At 39.0% G+C, this 19,779-nt stretch overlaps 2 protein-coding genes across 4 annotated transcripts in view; one reads left to right on the top strand and one right to left on the bottom strand.

Annotated features, from left to right (window-relative positions):
- LOC114471214 (protein RD3-like) overlaps window positions 1-19,779 on the bottom strand; it is a 22,128-nt gene continuing 2,349 nt past the window's right edge. Inside the window, exons 2-3 of the mRNA XM_028459863.1 lie at window positions 1,754-2,055; window positions 1-496 (exon numbers count right to left, since the gene is read on the bottom strand). Coding sequence (XP_028315664.1) covers window positions 106-496; window positions 1,754-2,055 — 693 coding nt within the window. The 3' untranslated portion in view covers window positions 1-105. The remainder of the gene's footprint in view (window positions 497-1,753; window positions 2,056-19,779) is intronic.
- The window catches only part of LOC114471213 (centromere protein F-like), a 23,591-nt gene continuing 21,526 nt past the window's right edge, over window positions 17,715-19,779 (top strand). For all 3 annotated transcript variants that reach the window (XM_028459861.1, XM_028459860.1, XM_028459862.1), the window contains exon 1: window positions 17,715-17,896. The gene's annotated coding sequence lies outside the window, so the exon portion shown is untranslated. The remainder of the gene's footprint in view (window positions 17,897-19,779) is intronic.

The following is a 19,779-nucleotide window of genomic DNA, read 5'->3' as shown; positions in this document are numbered from 1 at the left end:
GTTTGTTTTTCGGACCCACACTTCTTCTCGAAGAGTTGCATTCTGCTGGTCTTGCCCAGATCCTCCCAAGTCCTTCTGGATCACCATCATCGTCACCTCCTGTTCTCATCTCTGGGCGCTCTGCTCAATTGGGGTAATCTCTGGCATGCTTCTGCTTCGTGTCTTCCTCGCCCTGTTTTTGATTGCTTCCTCCACCCCTTCTCCATCCTCCTCATCATCAGACCATTCTACTTGCTGCTGCAGATTCCCTCTGGACCCCCTCATTAGACTACCTTTATTAAAGAAGTTCCCAGTTCGAAACTTTGAGCGGAAAGAAACAAATGAGAGACTCTTGCTTCGTTGGGTCTTTTCCATCACAGTGTCTGGTTGTATCTGGATGACTTTATTTCCATCAATGTCTTCGATCATCTGGTCAACAGTGTCGCGCAATACCGAGCGAAAAAGCTGCGGGACCTCGTGAACATCAGGCTCCATCTGGGACACCAACCTTCTGAACCTGCAGCACAGAGAAGTAAAAAGATCTAGACTTGCACTTTAGATGATGAACATTGACATTCCAAAACCGTGTCAAACAGTATTTGTGAATGAATGAACAATGACATGGTTTTCAAATTGTTCTTCTACAAACAAAAAAGCAGGATTTTTCTGGTCCAACCCAAATGAAATCAAAAAAGACCATTCATACTCTAGTCCGACACCTCTGCCCTAGACAATTCTGTGGTTCTACAGAGAACAGCTGGTCCATACGGGAAGTCCAGTATTACAGAGGGTTTGAGTGTCAGGTAGATGGATGATACAGATACACAGAAAATCTTCATGTTCAGTGATAATTATTTATGGATTAGTATTGTAAACAGATAATAAATTTGAAATTACAGAAAAAAAAACTAGCTTCTTGAAGATGTATCTTGAGGGGCGGTCAGATAAAATCCAATGAGTTTCTTTGACACTTCTTATCCAAACAGTATTAAAAACATATTTTAGAAACCTTCCAAACTACGGTAGTCAAATCGTAGTGGCTTATTTATGAAATAGAAAAATCCACAGTGGTACTACCACTGATCCAAAAAAGTACAACCAGAACTAATGTGAGATAGAGTGAAACACGTCAAAAGCAAGCTGCAATGTTTAGATAGCCTATAAACATTTCCCTATCCCTCCACAATCTTGCTAATACTGCCAGCTCGTATATTATTTATTTCATCCACAAACGTCCCATGATTGTCCTCACTAGGTTCAATAACTGTTCTGTACACAGTAGTTACATGTATTTAACCAGTTACATGTCTGATGGCATAGTAATCAGCACGTCCGCCTCACAGCAAGAAGGTCCTGGGTTCATGGACACTTGGTTCCTTTCTGTGTGGAGTTTGCATGTTCACCCCGTGCTTGCGCAAGCTGCTTCTTCTCACAATTCAAAAACATGACTGTTGGGTTCATTGGAGTCTCTAAATTGCCCGCAGGAGTGAATGTGTGTCTGTCTGTGTATGTTGCCCTGTGATGGACTGGCCCCCTGTCCAGGGTGTACCCCCGTCTAGCACCCAATGAGAGCTGGAGCTAGGCACCAGCAGACCCCCGCGACCCTGAAAAATGGAGCAAGCAGAACAGAAAATGGATGGTAAGGTTCTCACTCTTCATGGTTATACTAGCTTAGTTAAGACAACTGGATTTGGAGGTTTCCCTAGAGATGTTTCACTTCTCATTCAAGTTGCTTCATCAGATCTCCCTGCATCCTGACTCTGATGTATCCTACCTGACAATCAGGGGGCCACACTGAGCAGGTGGGATCTTAGCACAGAGGTCCTGCAGTTCCAATAAGTCATTTGGAGTGATCTCGTAGGGCTGCAGTGTTGGGGTGATGGCCAGCCAGCTATAGTCCGCTATGGAGGAGGAGCTCCGGCGGCGACCCTCTGTGACCCGCTCTAAGCGGATGCGCTCAGTGCGCTTCACCATGGCCCCCAGCTCCAGCATCAGTGTGTTGGTCACCAGCTCCTCGGCAGTGCGCTGGCCTGGCACTTTGGGTTCCAGGGAGAAAACGGCAGACCAAGGAAACATCTGAGAGAGACAAAATGAAACGTCACAGTTTGGAAAAGAACATCATCACAAAGGGAGCAATAATCCTCTCTTTTCAGCACAAGTTATGAAAATGCATTGGAATTGCCCTGCATGAAGATATAATTTAGTCAAATTTAGTCCACAGTGGTGGGCCGTCAGGGCCAGCAAGGCCTTCTCTAAACATCATCAGAATATACATTTAATTTTGTGACGAATGGTGTCCCAGGTGTGCGGAAGCATGTATGCACCCTCCCTCTCCCTGTTAATGTTCATTTTGAATAATATGTTTAAGTTGAAACCTTAAAGTCAATTTCCTGAAAAGAGTTTTCTGAATAAATGAAACCTTAACATATTATTAAAAAAGAAGACGAAATGAACTTGTTGGAACTACTACACGGAAATCAAGGACACATCAAAGGGTAGACACCAGGGTTTGGGACAATTATAATTGTAATTGCGTAATGGATAATTAATTACAATTAATAACACAATTATAATTTTAATTTTAAAAATCTGTTGCATTCGTAATCGTAATTAAATTGTAATTGAGTTTAGATAATTAACTCTGTAATTGTAATTGCCATAAAAATTCTATAAAAATTGTCCATAATGAAACGCAAAACTGGGGAACCATGTTAAATTTCTACATATATGCAGTTGTTATTAAAATATGTTTCATATCAAGCTTTCCCACATTTTAACATTTAAAAAAAATGTAAATAGAGGGCTATACTGACAGAAAAAGGCTCAGACGCCAACACAAAAAAATATTAAAACCTATATTTTCATTGATTAGGAAGAATAACAAGATAACAAATAGATAGGAAATACTTTTTTAGTGTATTTTACAGCTGATTTAAGACCCCTTATCATAAGAGATGCTTACCGAAAGCTAACACAAGAGGAAGGTTGACTTGTATTAGGTTATTAATTTCAGGCACAGTAATTATGATTAATTATAATTGAATTTAAGTAATTGGAAATGTTATGGTAATTGACTTTTTCATACGATACAATTTAATTATTAATTTAATTGTAATTGGAAAAAATGCTGGTCACTGTAATCATAATTGAACTGTAATTGAATATGGTAATTGAAAATGTAATCGTAACTGAAAACTGTAATTGACCCCAACCCTGGTAGATGCCTCTGAAGAAGACTGGCAGTTGACATGTCAGGAGATCAAAGTAAATTTCCTGAAAAACAGTTATCTAAATAAATGAAACATTAACATATTATTCAAAAAGAAGACAAAATGAATTTGCTTGAATATATGTTTTTTTTCTGCTTGTCTCCTATGCTGCCAGATACAGTTATTATCCTGCTCTTACCGCCAATGAGCCTGCAGAGTGTCTCTGTGTAATCCACCAGCCTCTGTCAGCAGCCAGATGAGTAGCACACCTCCATGAGTTAGAAACATTCAGAATGAACAAACATTCTGCCAAACCGCCTGTCTCTGTCTCTATCTGGGTAATGATGAGAGTCGCCTACTGCAGCTTAAAGAGTGCATGGAGAGCCAATGTGTGTGTGTGAGTGTTTGGGTTTGGAAATAAATGTAATCCTGAGGTAATATAAAGAATGAGTGACAGGATAAGATTACCTGTGTGTGTGTGGGGGGGGGGCTCCTTATGTAACTGCTTTAACCTGTTATTTCATCTGTTGCTTTAACTCTCCCATTGTTTTTCTGCCACACTTTATTTTAACAGTAAACATCTATTTACTTTCAATCTTTTGATTGCATTTAATTTGGCAATTAAATTATTGGAACATACTCTTCTGAGTTTTCATCGATAATTTCAGTAAAGCAAAACCACAATGGTTTTAGTTGAAAAATTTCAGATGATTTTAGTCTAATTAAGCAATGTCACATGAGAGGGAGTAATGAAAGAGCATTGCATTTTACATTCAACAAGTATTATGTATTGCTATTTAAACCTGTGCAATATACATTCCCCAAACTGCCCAAATAGAAGAAGTCTACACAACGAGCAATTTAATTTAAAAAAAAAAAAAAATGAATTAAAACAACAACGAAGATTTTCACCAACGTCACTTTCTGGGCAGTAATCCGAATGAGCAGCCATGTTGGAGGTAAGCAGATGTTGAAAACTCAACTAAAACTATTTAAGCAACTTATCTGCACCAGCATAGAACAGGGAACAGAGCAGGCTTGTTAGGTGAGGGAGGGGTGGTGATGGAGGATCGGGGAAGACTGATGTATTGGAGAATGAAGGCTGGGCAGATCCGTGTGAGGAAATTCAGCCCAGTGGTGAAGCAGATTTAGAAGGTGGAGTAGATCCTGGGAGTCTTAAAGCAGTGTCTTGTAGTTTCCAAGGAGGTGGGTGGAGAAACCAAATCTTTAGCTGTTAGTCTGACGCCAGAAAACACACTGGCTGCAGTTTTTATGTGAGGAACAATCACTCCTGCTGCAGTGCTTCTCGTCAGTTGATTAGGAACTGCAACAGCCACCAAAGGTAAACGCCCACCTAAGGAGAAGAGAGAGGAAGAAGAAAGGAAGAGAGGGAGAGTACTGCCACTACTTGGCGCTCCCAAAAGTGGCCGTGACAGTACCCCCCCTCCTTTTCTAGATGCACCTCCTGGTGCATAAGGAATCTGGTCTGGCCGACGTCGGTGGAAGTCTTTAATGAAAGTGTTGTCCAGAATGGACCATCATGGTCCGCAGATGCGTTCCTCTGGTCCATATCTCTCCCCGTTGACCAGATATTGGATGGTGTACACCGGGGCATCATCCACCATCCTTGGAGGTGGATGATTGCCATCCCATCTTTGATTGCAAAGACGGGATGGCAATCTCCTTTTCCTGAATGGGAACAAGGGTGGTTGGTAGCCCAGGGGAACACTGGAAAGGAGAGAGGCCAGAAGAAGAATTAGCCAAGGAGTTATGCGTACATTCGACCCATGACAATAAGTTACTCCATGCAGTGGGGTTGTCAGAGGTCATGCATCACAGATAGGTCTCAAGGGACTGATTAGCTCTTTCCGTCTGCCCATTGAACTGGGGATGGAATGCAGAGGAGAGACTGACCATAGCTCCCAATGCAGAACAGAATCTCTAAACCTCCAAATTAACTGAGGCCCACAATCCAAAACAATATCTGCTGGAATGCCATGGAGTCTGAAGACATGCAGGATGAGCAGATCAGCTGTCTCCCTAACAGAGGGAAGCTTGGGGATAGCAACAAAATGAACATCTTTGGAAAATTGGTCAACGATTCTAAGAATGGTTGTGTTACCTTGGGACGGTAGTAGACCAATAAAAAAGTCAATGGCAATATGAGACCAAGGCCAATGACATACAGGCAGGGGCTGGAGCAACCCAGCAGTAGGCTTATTGGAAGTTTTAATGGCAGAACAAACGGAGCAGGCAGCGACAAACTCACGGGTGTCTTTGTCCAAGGAAGGCCACCAGAACTTCTTCTTCAACACCTCCAGAGTGCGTGTGGTACCATGGTGACATGTAAGCCAAGAGGAATGGGCCCAGACGAGAACGAACAGAGTCAGGTACATACAGCAGATTTGGTGGTCCGTTACTTGGATCAGGGTGAAGTTCCAGAGCCTTGCACCTTTGTCTCAATCTCCCATGTCAAGGATGCCACCACACAAGACTTGGGGAGAATCGGCTAGGGTTCAACAGCAGACTCCCCTGCCACAAACTGTCGGGACAGGGCATCGGGCTTTACATTTCTAGATCCAGGATGGTATCACAGAGTGAACTTAAACTTTCCAAAGAAGAGAGTCCAACGGGCTTGACGGGCGTTGAGTCTCTTAGCAGAGAGAATGTAATCCAATTTTCTGTGGTCAGTCCAAACAAAGAATGGTTGTTCCGCTCCTTCCAAACAGTGCTGCCACTCCTCAAGAGCTAGTTTCACAGCCAGCAATTCACGGTTAGCAACATCATAATTTCTTTCTGCAGAGGAGAGGCGACGAGAGAAGAATGCACAGGGGTGTAGTTTTTGGTCCACCGGGGATCGTTGGGACAAAACTGCTCCAACTCCTGTATCAGATGCATCCTCCTCTACCACAAACTGCAAACTGGGGTCTGGTTGGGTCAGAATGGTGGCAGAGACATAACGCCACTTTAGATCCTGAAAAACGCGATCCGCCTCGCGTCCCCAGGAGAATGGCCTATTGAAAGATGTGAGAGAAGTTAACGGGACAGCAATATTGCTATAATTTCTAATTAACCTGTGATAGAAATGAGCAAATCCCAAGAACAGCTGCATCTACTTCCTATTTTTGGGAGTGGGCCAGTCTTCAACAGCGGAAACTTTCTTTAGGTCCATCTTTACCTCCCCCAGGGCAATGATGAAGCTGAGGAAGGAAACATTTTTTGGCTTTGACAAACAGATGATTCTTGAGGAGGTGTTCCAAAACTTGACGGACATGGTGAGTATACTCCTCCACATTCCTGTATGTCGTCGATGAAAACAAAGATGAACCAGTTAATCATATCCCAAAGAACGTTGTTGATGAGATGTTGGAAAACCACTTGGGCGTTGGTAAGGCCAAAGTTGATCAATGGCAGAGGGTTAGAGTTCTTAATGATGATATAATTAATTCCGCGGAAGTCAATGCATGGACGGGGAGTCTTGTCCTTCTTGTCCACAAATTAAAACCAGCTGCAACGGGTGATGACAATGGTCTGATGATCTCTGCAGCCAAGGAGTCTCTAATGTACATCTCCATAGCCACTGGTTTAGTGAGATTATAGAGGTGACTGGAAGGAAGAGTGGCACTGGTAATGAGATTTATTGCGCAGTCGTATAAACAATATGGGTGCAGGGACAACACATCTTTTTTGCTGAACACTGGTGCCAGGTCATGAGATTCTCATGGAACTGACCTGAGGTCGATGGACGAGGCGGGGCTGGATGGAGAAGGGTTTGCTGGAGTCAAGGCGGAGTGCATGACAGGTCTCATGACAGACAGGATCCATGAGGGAATCTCCTTCCTCTTCCAATCCAACTGGGGATTATGACACTGAAGCCCAGAGAAGCCAAGGACCAAAGGAGGATTAGAGTGATTCATGATGTAGAAGGAGGTGGTCTCACGGTGGTTACCAGCTAGAATCAATATAACAGTAACAGTTCTATGAGAAACTTGGGAAAACAGTAACCCATTAAGGGCACATACCTTAAGAGGGGTCTTCAATGGAACCAATGGAATCTTCAACTGCTGGGCTAACTAATTTTCCTCAGCTCCTGAATCAATGAGGTTCTGGACGGAGACTGAACTAGATTGCCTACAGAGGGAAGCAGAGACTTGTAGACAAGGAGAACCTCTATAAGATGTGGCTTGGCTCACCAGTATCTCCCCTACTACTGGTGAGCTTGGTCTTTTCCTGACTTCATTGGGCAGGCCGCAATGAAGTGTCCTGGTTTTCCACAATACATGCACTTGTTGGTGTCTCGTTGATGTTGTCTTTCCTGAGGGGAAAGCAGGGTGCCGTCAAGCTGCATTGGTTTAGGTTCAGGTAAAGGACGAGGTCCTGACGCCCCCCAAGAAGGGATCGGACTGATTCAGGTTGAGAGCTCTTCTCTCCGCGACGTTCTCTCATCCTGTTGTCTATCCGGATGGCAAGAGTGATGGTCTCATCCAGGGTGCGGATTTCATTGCTTGTGGCCAACTCATCTTTAATGGAGAGCAGTATAGAATGCTCCATGAAGAGTGCGGAACTCAACGGAAAACTCTGAGACGCTTTGGTTACCTTGGCGGATAGTCAACAGACGGTGACCAGCATCCCTTCCCTGAACTGGGTGGTCAAAAACCTTACTCATCTCGTCCATGAATGCCAAGTATGAGGTACAGACAGGCTGCTGTTGGTTCCACATGGCTGTTCCCCATTCTTGTGCTGGACCAGAAACCAGAATAATTAGGAACACTACCCTAGCCCTTTCTGAGGAGTGCGAGAGTGGTTGTAAATCGAAAATGAGAGAAACTTGCGTTAAAAAGGCCTGACACGAGCTACCATTACTACTATAAAGTTCCGATAATGGAACGTGAGGTTCACGGATTGGCTGAGGCATAGGTCAATATTAGCAGAAGTACTTGCAACTGGAGTTGAAACAATTTAAGCAAATGAAGTGGCTATTTGATTAACTTTGCCGGTTAATGAGGAAACCTATCTCAATAAGGCATTATTATTCTCCACTAGACTCTGTAGCAACGCTGCGTGTTGTTCGAGAGTTGCAACTTGATTAACAACGGCTTGTTGCAAAAAAATTTCCTGGCGCTGCTTTAATGCCGGTCTCATTGCCTGCTGAGCTCATGTTGGTCAGACTGTTCGGTCACAGCCGGTATGCACAAGCTCAAGCACAGGACAACAAGACACAACAATGAATGATTTTTAAAAAAAAAAATAAATTTGTTTATTAAGAGATATAACAAAATAAGAACATTTCAATCAACAGTTTTCCATTGTACACAATATTTTCAAACAGAGACACACACGTCACTCATTACAACAAATTATTTCTTTTGTGTATCATAATTAGTCAACTATACACACCACAGAGACATTCACACATCAAATGCTATACTTATATAACCATACATACTAAATAAAACAAGAGAAAATAAAATAAATAAAACAAGCGGCAATAAACAGCTCTCGCCTTTGCCGCGCCGCCTTTGCCGAGCTGCCTTTGCTGCGCTGCCTTCACCAAATTGCACAAATTGCAATTTTCAATTAAAAATTCTGGACTTCCTGTGTGTTTTTTGGCATGGTCTGAATAATATTTTTTACTTGTCTTGTCATGGTATACTTCTGTGTCAATTTTCATGATTCTACAATGAATTTTTTTTTTCTTGTAATGCATTTTTGGCATACTTGGGGGTGCTGGCACGTCAGATTTTTGCATATTTTTTAAAAATCGGAAATAGCCAGAATTTTTTTTTTTATATTTTGTCATTTTTGGCCAAGATTCACAGCTTCGCCCTGCACACCCCGTAAAAGTTATCAAAATTCCATGGCCATTTTTCAGTGTCCCACTTCTCTCGACAATCTCCAGCAACTTTGAGCCCTGTCAGTGAAACGCCCTAGGAAAAGTGTGCTAAAATAGGATATTTGTCTCATATTAAATTGTCTTCACTCTGTAGGGGACGCTAACATGCCAATGTCCATTATTCCACATTAAGCTGGTTTAGGGCCAGGGTTTAACAACTGATTGACATTTGACGCAAATCGGAGTTCGTATGTGCAAATAAGAGCATTTTCCAAAAATTTTATATTTTGTCATTTTTGGCCAAGATTCACAGCTTCACAGTATTCTTAGATCTCAGGAAAGCTTTCGACACAGTAAACCACTCTGCTCTACTTTCTAAGCTAATTTCTCTCGTGACACCGTGAGCTGGTTTGAATCATACCTGTATGATTGTACCCAATCTGTATTAATTAACAACAGCAAGCCTGACTCTCTTAGGCTCACCACCGGGGTTCCTCAGGGCTTAATATTAGGGCCCCTCTTATTTAGCCTTTATATTAATGATTTGCCGACTGTCTGCTCTGAAGTTGAATGTTTGAGAGGAGAACTTCCTGCAGCTAAATACTTCAAAAACTGTAGGTATGTTTTTCAGTAAAACCAATAGAGCCTCATCTAATCCTGACATACTAGTTGCTGGAGAAAAATTACAAATTGTAAATCAATACAAATACCTTGGGTTAGTAATATATTCTCACCTCTCCTTTAAAGCCCATATTGACAAATTATGTAAAAATATCAAGTTTAATCTAGCAAATTTCCGCTTAATCCCAAATGAAATGTCAACCGAAGCTGAAATAATTTTTCTACATTCCATGATTTTCAGCCACTTTAACTACTGCCTAACAAGTTGGTCTCAGGCAAGTCAGAGTGCAAAAAGACCTTTGGAAACATTATACAAACAAGCCATTAAAGTCTTGGATAGAAAACCAAGGCACTATCATCACTGCAATCCTAAAAAAGTACAACCTTTTAAATTGGGACAGTCTCCATAGATTTGCAGATCTGAGTCTCATATACAAAGTTACACATGATTTGGCCCCAGCTCCTCTGGCAGAGTTTGTCAGCCAAAGAAACAGCTCTGAGCGTGTCACTAGACTTCCTGTGTATTTTTTGGCGTGGTCTTAATAATATTTTTTACTTGTCTTGTCATGTATACTTCTGTGCTGGCGCGTCAAATCTTTGAATTTTTTTAAATCGGAAATAGCCAGAAATTAGAGAGGCGTGCAATTTAATTTTGTTTGAATTTTTGAGACTCTACATTATGGTTCAGTGAGTGAAAAGTAGGTGAGTTGGTTCCAACACCTGGAAAGAAAGAAAGAAAGAAAAAAAGAAAAATGTTTCCCCCCTTTTTGAGTACCATAAACTATACATTTTCGGAAAGCGCCGGGGCATGCCTATGACATGACAAGGGTCCCTGGTCACTGACGGGCACGTGGCGTTCGCATAGGCTTTGCCCCTTCCCTCATAGTGTGGACACTATAAGAGCAATTAAATTAAATTAAAGGGGGGGTTAGGCAGAAAGAGATTACAAGGATTTGCAGTAGTCCAAAAAGGGGCTCCATGTTATATTAAATTTGTTCTTTCTTGCCTTTAGCTGAGAAAATTATTTTTTCCAGTTTAATAAATTACAAAACATCTCGTAGCCACAGGGATCCTGAAGGCACCTTAGGAGATTTCTAAAAAAGTTAAATATTGCGTCTATCTATTAGTGATTTAAAAGTTATTATTTTAGAGTGAGCAGGTTCTGTGGGCAAAGTGTTTACTGGAACCCCAAAAACAGCCAAGAATTTTTTTCATGACAACTTGAGTTTTAAGAACGTTGGAAAGAAATGTGGAATATTGGCTCCAAAAGTTGTTGAGACTCGGGCACAGAAAGAACATGTGACTCAGGTTACAAGAGTTGGCATGGCATCTTTCACATTGATCCACAATCTGTTGTGGGTAAATTTTAGATAGATGGGTTTTTGAGTAGTGAACACTATATAATACAGTACCTTGATTGAATTAACTGTAGCCTTGCGGAGGGAGTACCGGCACAAATTGGCGACATCGCTTTTTTCCACAGTTGGTCAGAAAAATGCATACTTAACTCATCTTCCCACGATTTTCTAATTGTATCTGTTGATTGTATATCTAAGTCCATGAGTTGCTTGTATACCACAGATATAATTCACTTTCGATTGGGTTCAAGGGACAGCAACTCTTCCCATGGATGGGCAGTTGGGAGAGAAGGATAGGATGTAAAAAGTGAAGATGCACAATGCCAAATCAGAAAGTAGAAGAACAAATGAGTGGCTGGAAGTCCCTTTGCTGAGCATTGGTCAGAGCAACTTAAAAAGGTACCATTTTTTTAGAGGTCCTTAAAAGCTTTGATGCCAGCATTTTTCTACTGTATGTATGCAGCGTCGGTGAGACCAGGGGGAAACAGATGATTTTTCATGGTCAGCATTGTTATTGATGCTGAAAGAAACTTAACTATGGTTTCTGTATTGTGACTATATATATTATATATATGTAACACAGGACTTTTTGTAGATTTAGAGGGATTAATTGGAAGAGAAGAAGACACCAAAGCAGTGACGATGAGGAACAAGACAAGTGTTCAAGTTTACACCACAATAGGTCAATTTATGAACGTGAGCTGACCAATAATAATACAGGAAGTTAGGAAAAGCAAGCCCACCACTAAACGCCATCTTTGTAATAGAGATTTCTTCACTCTGGGGTTCTTGCCCTCCCACAAAAAAGATATTATAATATGGTCGAGAGTCTTAAAAAACGTTTTGTTTTAACTGTTTATCAGACCCAAGAGAGAAAAGGGCAGGGAGCTCCACCTCTGAAAGTCTGCTTTAATTTGGTTAATCAATAGGGTGAAATTCGCTGTGTATAAGGAAAATAAAGTGCGGGTGATGGTGATTCCTAAATTTTCAAATCCAGAGGGGCAAAGTTTGAATGGAATATCCTTCTGGTCTAACCCAAAAACTAATAAATTTACTGAATAGCATTCACTTTTAAGTAGATTAAATTTGTATTCTGAGAGTAAACTGAATTTTTCCAATGATATAATTGAGGGAACACTAAGAGTAGGATCAGAAATGTATAAAAGCAAATCATCTGCATAAAGGGACAATTTAAGATTCATACCAAAATGAGAGATTCCTTGAAACTGAGGGAGAGACTGTAAGGATATGGATAAAGGCTCTATAGCCAGAGCAAAAAGGAGGGGTGATAATGGACACCCCTGTCTAGTGCCTTGGGACAAAGCAAAATAACTGGAGGTAACATTGTTTGTGTGGACACTAGCCAGAGGTGAATCATACAATAACCGAATCCAGATAAATTGACTTCCAAAACGGCAAAAAGGTAGCTCCATTCCACTCGATCAAACACTTACTCAGCGTTGAGTGAAATAAAAACCTCTGAACTGATGGAGGAGTGGTGAGAAAGAATCACGTTCAGAAGGGTGTGGACATTATAAAACAAATTGACTACCTTTAATGAAACCAGTTTGTTCCTCAGAAATGATTGAAGGCAAAATTTTGTCAAAACGACAAGCTAATATTATAGCCAGGATTTTTACATCAACATTTAAAAGAGATATAGGTCTGTAGGATGCACAATATGTAGGGTCTTTATCTTTCTTTAGAAGAACTGTGAATACTGCTTGAGATAATGTGGGGGGGGGCAGTGAACCACATTCCAAAGATTCATTATACACTGAGGCCAACAACAGAGCTGGTTTGTGTGCAAATCTCTTAAAAAAATTCAACAGAGAACCCATCTGGGCCTGGTGCCTTATCATTGTGCATGGTTTTGATACATTGTAATATTTCCTCTAAATGAAGGGGTGCATCCAATTGTTTAGTAATGACAGGATCGATAGTAGGTGTGGCAAGATCTTTAAGAAAGGAGTTCAATTCCAACGGACCAATTGTGGATTTAGATTCATATAAAGATGAGTAATACTTTTCAAAAACATCATTTATAGCTATGGGCTCAGAAACCAATTAGCCTGTTGTGTCTTTAATTTGAGTTATCAGTCTTGATGCTTCTTGACGTTTTAGCTGGTGGGCCAGAAGTCTACTGGGCTTTTCACCATGCTCATAGTAAGTCACATGTGAACGGAATAAGAGTTTCTCAGCTTCACCTGTTGAAAGCAAATCAAACTCTGTAAATGAAGTTGTTTTTTATGCACATTTGGGGTACTATCAATTACAGTTTGTCTATCGATGTCATATATTTTTGCCATCAATTCTTTAAGCTTTGCTCTATGATCTTTATTTAAATGGGCTGAAAAATAAATGATTTGTCCACGTAAATAGGCTTTCAGAGACTCCCACAGCAATGCATATGAAAAAGTGTTGGTCATGTTTATTAGTATATATTCATCAATTTTTGATTCAATGAAATCTTTAAATGTCCCATCTGATATAAATAAAGGGTTAAACCTCCATGGTGAAGAAAAAGAGGGCTGGCTTTGCATTTTAATATCAACACTAAGTGGTGCATGATCTGAAATAACAATCGAATGATATTTAGATGCTTCTACTTTAGAAATAAGAGAGCCATCTAAAAAGAAGTAATCAATCCTTGAAAAAGACTGGTTTACCCAAGAGTAAAATGAATATGCTTTTGTGTTAGAATTATAAAACCTCCAAGGTTCCGCAAATCCATTCGGTAACATGAAAATTGAAATGGATTTAGTCATAGAAGACACAGGATCAATAACACAGTTCAACTCACCGGCCATAATTAGAAGATGGGAATCCAGGGAGGGGAGGCTGCCCAATAATATGTCAGTGAAACTTGGATTATCAAACCTGAGAGCATGCGCATTAACTAATAACACCGGTTTATTACACAAAGTACCAATAACAATTAAATATCTCTCCTTTTTGTCAGCTATTACCTTTGATGACGTGAGCTGCACTCTTATTAATTAGGATCACCACCCCTCTGGCTTTGGAATTGAATATAGAGTGAAACACATGTCCCACCCATGGACACCTGAGCCTAACATGATCCCTGTCCCATAGATGAGTCTCCTGGAGAAAAATTACATCACTTTTAAGGCGTTTCAAATGTTGAAGTATTTTAGAACATTTAACAGGGCTATTTAATCCTTTTACATTCCAAGTCAAGAATCGAATGCCACCAATATTAGTTAGGCTCTGACTTGGACTACTAGTTATTGGCATTATACTTTAAAAAAAAAAAAAGAAAAAAGAAAAAAGACATGGTAGCCTGACATCTCTCCCCAAAAAAGGAACACACATACATCCACACACACGTAACCAACTAAAAGCAAAATGAGCAATCCAAAACGGCTCCCGACTGTAATACGAACTATAACCGATCCAAACAAAGGAGCTCCCGTAGAGTACGTTCAGTGAAAATGTTTGGTACTAGTATTGAATAGTCTCTCCACCAACCATAAATCAAAATTGTAAATACACTACTACTCAGGATAGTAGTAGTAAAAATACATTTAAAATAAAATAAAAGAGAGAAAGAAAAAAAAAGTCAGTAAATAAATTCAAACTTTACATTGTTTTTTGTAATCGTGCATAACATTTCACATGAACCAGAATTATTCATTAATATTCTTAATGTAAACCTTAGCTTCCCCTGGTGAGTTTGAATAAGAACAAAGTAAAAGTGGTCTCTCCACCAACCATAAATCAAAAGTGTCAATATACTGAGTACTAATTATAACAATAACAAAAGGCAATAATAATAATTTAAAAAAAATAATAATAATGAAATAATAATAATAAAAGGGTTAATAAATGGCTCAAAACTTACCAGAGAAGTTATTTTTTTCAGTAATCCTGTATAATATTTCACAGTTCTAGTGAACCAGATTTATTTAGTGATAGTCTTAATGTAAACCTCAGCTTCCCCTGATGAGGTTGCTGCAGGTCAGCTCCTGGGTTTCCACACCACTCAGCACTCAGCCACTAAATCCTAGATTATGCTTAAATACTGAGCCCACCACAAACTATGAGTGGATATTACGAGTCCCATAATCCAATTAAAACTGTCTACTGCTATTGCTGCTGCTGATCTGAAGCAATATTTATCAGTTAGCTATTGATTGGGTTTTTCTCTAGATACATGAATAAGGTGTCATGAAGGCTGTCATTTAGTGTCGTTCATTACCCTGACCCCTAACTAACCCCACTAGATCCCTTCCCCTAACCCAAAAAATGCCAACATAGCTCCAAATGTGTAATTTAGAAAAAGGTGTCATAATTTGGTGAATGACAGCTTAATGCCAGCCTTCATGACACCTTATTAATCCTAATGACAGATAATGACAATGTAATGTCAGCCTTATGTATTAAACTTCAAATAAAGTGTTATGAATAAATAACACAATACCTAAATACATATACCATAAATAAATGAATACATGAATAAATACATACACAATTAAACAATGAATGAATAAATATGCCACAAATGATTTTTATTTATTTATATTATTTATGTTTCTATTTATGCACACACTTCAGCATTCACAATGACATGTTATGCAAATGAGGGGGCTGACCACACTGACAGAACTTTTTGCCTATTGGTTGATCGGCAATCTGACAGTGAACTGTGGCAAACTGTCTTTCTTTTTTATGATAATGCGTAAATAAAATAAGTAGTTAAATAATTATTAAATAACATGTATGGCATGTATTTAGGTATTAAGTGATTTGTTTTATATTTATTAATTCAGGCATTGAGTTATTTATTCAGTTGTACATTTATGGAATACATCTGTAGATATTTATTTTTAATTCTTAGTTTTATGTACAGGGACTACAGATTAGCTTTCTGCTCATGAAACAAACACTGTTTCGGTCACCAGAGGTCGGCCGAGGTCTAAAGAGCCACGAGGACTATGACGTCAAGTGTTGTGACGTCCCCTCGCTCCGCTCCACGCCTCGTACTCTAAAAGGCTGCGTTCCAGGCACCTCGGAAATCTGAAATCCGTGTCCAAAGCTTTCCAGAGGCAAGCGGCTGACCGATAAAAATGTCACAATAAAGGCAATAGTGATTGTGTAATTAAATCTATTATTCTTCCAAGTAGTATTAATATTTTTTTTAATCGGCCCAACAAGGCATGGCAACATTATGGTGCACAATTTGGAAAATAATAATAATAATAATAATAATAATAATAATAATAATAATAATAATAATAATAATAATAATAAAAATAATAATAATAATAATAATAATAATAATAATAATAATAATAATAATTCAAAGTGATTCACGTATAGCATTAAAACATAGATCAGTTTAACATTAAGAGGAAATAATATAAATACAACCTGCATCACTGTGTCTTACATTATACAAACCTTTGAAAGTAGTGAATATTGTATATTATTACCAAATGCTTTTTGTCATTAAATCAGCTTTTAAAAAATGTTTTACCACTGACAGTGTTGTCACTGATGGTATCATTGACAGTGACAGTTGTATGACAATGGTATAACACTGACGTCACACAACAGACTAGAGCTGAGCGATATGGACCAAAACTCATATCTCGATATTTTTTGTCAGAATGGCAATATACAATATAAATCTCAATAATTTTAATTCAGTCTGAATTCTGAAGTCTGATCTTGGTTAAATTTGCTGATGTAAAATGCTACACAGGCTCATTTATTAACAAACAGTTGCACAATATGTGTCACTTTTGGCCTTTTCTCTTATGAGGGACAGCATGTGTGAGTGAGTTCTTTAGTGTGGCTTGTTTAGGGGAAAGTCTGGGTTAGGATGCACTCAAAAAAAAAAAAAAAATCCATCTTACTGTGCTTTTCATGCTGTTCTGAGAAGTAGTGAAAGCAGTGACTCCTAAAATAAGTGTTTTAAAACCGAATAAGCTATAAAAAATTATACATCAGTATAGGTGATATTGTAATTTTATATATTGCCAAAATAGAAAACTTGATAAATCTTAAATCTCGACAACACTACAACCAGAGGTGACAAGTAACAAAGTTCAAGTACTTTGTTACTGTTCTTAAGTAGTTTTTTTTTCTGGTAACTGTATTTATTTATTTTTTATTTTGGCAACTTTTTACTTTTATTCCTTACTTTTTTTACACAAATATTTGTACTTTCTATTTTTTGCATTTTAAAAATGAGCTTATTACTTTTAAGACCTTTGAAGATGACAAAGATGACTGCTCTGGCTCTGAGTCTGCACTATTTTTTTTTTTTTTTTTTTTTTTTTACAAATTGTATTTCTGAGTGCTAAATTCTCCAGGTGTTTAAGTACCAGCATGTAGTATTCTACAAGTTCTTGGGAAAAAAAAGAAAAAAAGATATGAAGGGACATTTGTTTTACTTTGTTCTTTTTTACTTAAGTACATTTAGTAGCATGCACTTTTTTTTTTTTTACTTTTGCTAAAGTAAGGGAGCAACTTCAATACTTTTTTTCAAGTATCTACATTTTTACTTGAGTAAAAGTGCTTTTTCCACCTCTGCATACAACAGAAAACTGATTTTCGAAGAAGTCGGGGTAGATTTTATTTTCTGACGTTACCGAGTGTGAGCTCCGACATCAGGTGGCCTTCCGATGCACTTTTCAAGTAGAAGGTCGGAAGTGACTGAATTCCGAGGTGTCTTGAACGCAGCATAACAGGAGTGAGTCAGCTGCACTGGACGCGCGCGGAGTCAAGAAGGCTCGGTGGTTCTTAACGTGTCGGTGTGAACGGTTGTGTTAACGGTTCAAGACGTGACGTCGCTCCTCTGAAGCGGTGCCCGTGTTAGGAGCCTCTCCGGCGGCTGTTGGTCTTTTTTTCACACCGAGCAGTGAATGGTGAGTTCTTGTGTGAACGTGTAGTGTCGCTGCTAGTGCAAAGCACTGATAAAGGAGCACACAGTCGGTGTTATGTGGAGAGGAGTTAACGATGTTCATCCACCATTCGCTGACTGACTGTGTGTGATTCACTAATAATTAGTGTTGTGGTGGTCAAGACCGGTCTCGAGACCAAATTTTAAAGGTCTTGGTCTTGTCTCGGACTCTGAAGCATTTTGACTCGGTCTTGTCTTGGACTCGGGCAGCCCGGACTCGGGATTTTCCGTCAAGACCGTTCGAGACCAGCACTAATTCCTGCTATTTTTAAACATTTTTATAATGTGATAATAACACGGAGAAGAACGGGATAAAACAATCCTTTATTCATTATTTAATCCACCCCGTATAATGACCACAACCTTCCTTATTGTGACTGAGTGACGTGTGTGACACACTCATACGTGTGTGGCTCCGGTGTCAGTTTGGACCGCGGAGCGCAAGGGAGATATGAACTAATCACCGGTAAAAATCTCAGTAAAACTCCTGAAAACAATCACCAGTAATAAATATTATCTCCCTGGTAAAGACAGTAGCTCTAATAACTGGTAAAATGATAAACTGATGATATTACAGCCTATGAATGCTGGATAGGGGACGCACTTACTCTGCCTCTGGGTCCTAGTGCCAGCCGAGCGGTGAAGCCTGTTCCGTTTACCGTGTTTACTGAGGTCCGTGTGTGTTTAATAAGTCTGTGTGTGTTTAATAAGTCCGTGTGTGTTTAATAAGTCCGTGTGTGTCCATGTGAAAGTCTGCATGTTTATGCATCTGTCCATCCACTCTTTTCATTATATCCATGTCTTTTAAGGCTTTATTACATAATGTCGGCTGTAGTCCGGGCCGCCGCCATTTTGGTTTATGTCGTCACCAGCGCGTCATCGCCGCAGAGTTGCACTCAAATAATATTAAATATTTTTAAAGTGGTGGTTTTTTTGTGACTTTAGACTCCAATTACATTTATGTATATAATATGTTCCCCACAATATAAACAGGTTCAAAATATAATTATTTTTTATAGTTTCTGTTTCCACTGTATCCAGAATAATAATAATAATAATTATATATATATATATATATATATATATATATATATATATATATATATATATATATATATATATATATATATATATAATAACTATTGATTAATTTGTTACATGACTTTTCCAGGGTTTGAGTTTGTTTTATTTAGTTTCACATCTACCTGTAGCTCTATGTTTTTTTACACTGCTGACAACTTGTTTGTAGTTTTATTTCAGAAAGTTTCACTTTTACAGTTACAGTTGGAAATCTTTGTGAATTGAATATCCAGTTATATTACAGCAACCAAATTAAACTATATCAACTAAGTGAATTAATAAAAATAACCTGTGTAAAGGCTTTTTCAAACTAAAATCTTATCTTGTGAAATCTGTGACCTGTTAAACCTGAACAACTGAAAGAATCAGAATAAAGAATCATTATTTCTTGGCAGAAATGCTTTTAAACACTTGCTGTACATTCAGCTGACATAAAAATCTTGTTTTCAAATATGTAGAATAATTGTGAATTTATCAGTAGCAGTAGTAGTTTTAATATTTTAGTTAATTTTTTGCAGGCACCTTTTTTTTTGTCCGTCAAATGTATTTAAAATAAACTAAAATTAAAGAGAGATGTTATTTAACTGTTGAACCTTGCCATTATTTATTTATTTATTTTTTTAAATTGAAAAAAAAAATGTTTATGGTCTTGGTCTTGGTCTTGGTCTCGGTTTGTCTCGGTCTTGGTCTTGACTCGGTCTCGGCTCCCGAAAGTCTTGGTCTTGTCTTGGTCTCGGTGCATGCTGGTCTCGGGCAAGTCTTGGTCTC

Source organism: Gouania willdenowi, chromosome 10, assembly GCF_900634775.1.
Source record: "Gouania willdenowi chromosome 10, fGouWil2.1, whole genome shotgun sequence".
NCBI classification, from domain to species: Eukaryota; Metazoa; Chordata; class Actinopteri; order Blenniiformes; family Gobiesocidae; genus Gouania; species Gouania willdenowi.
This window is presented reverse-complemented; position numbering and strand designations above follow the sequence as displayed.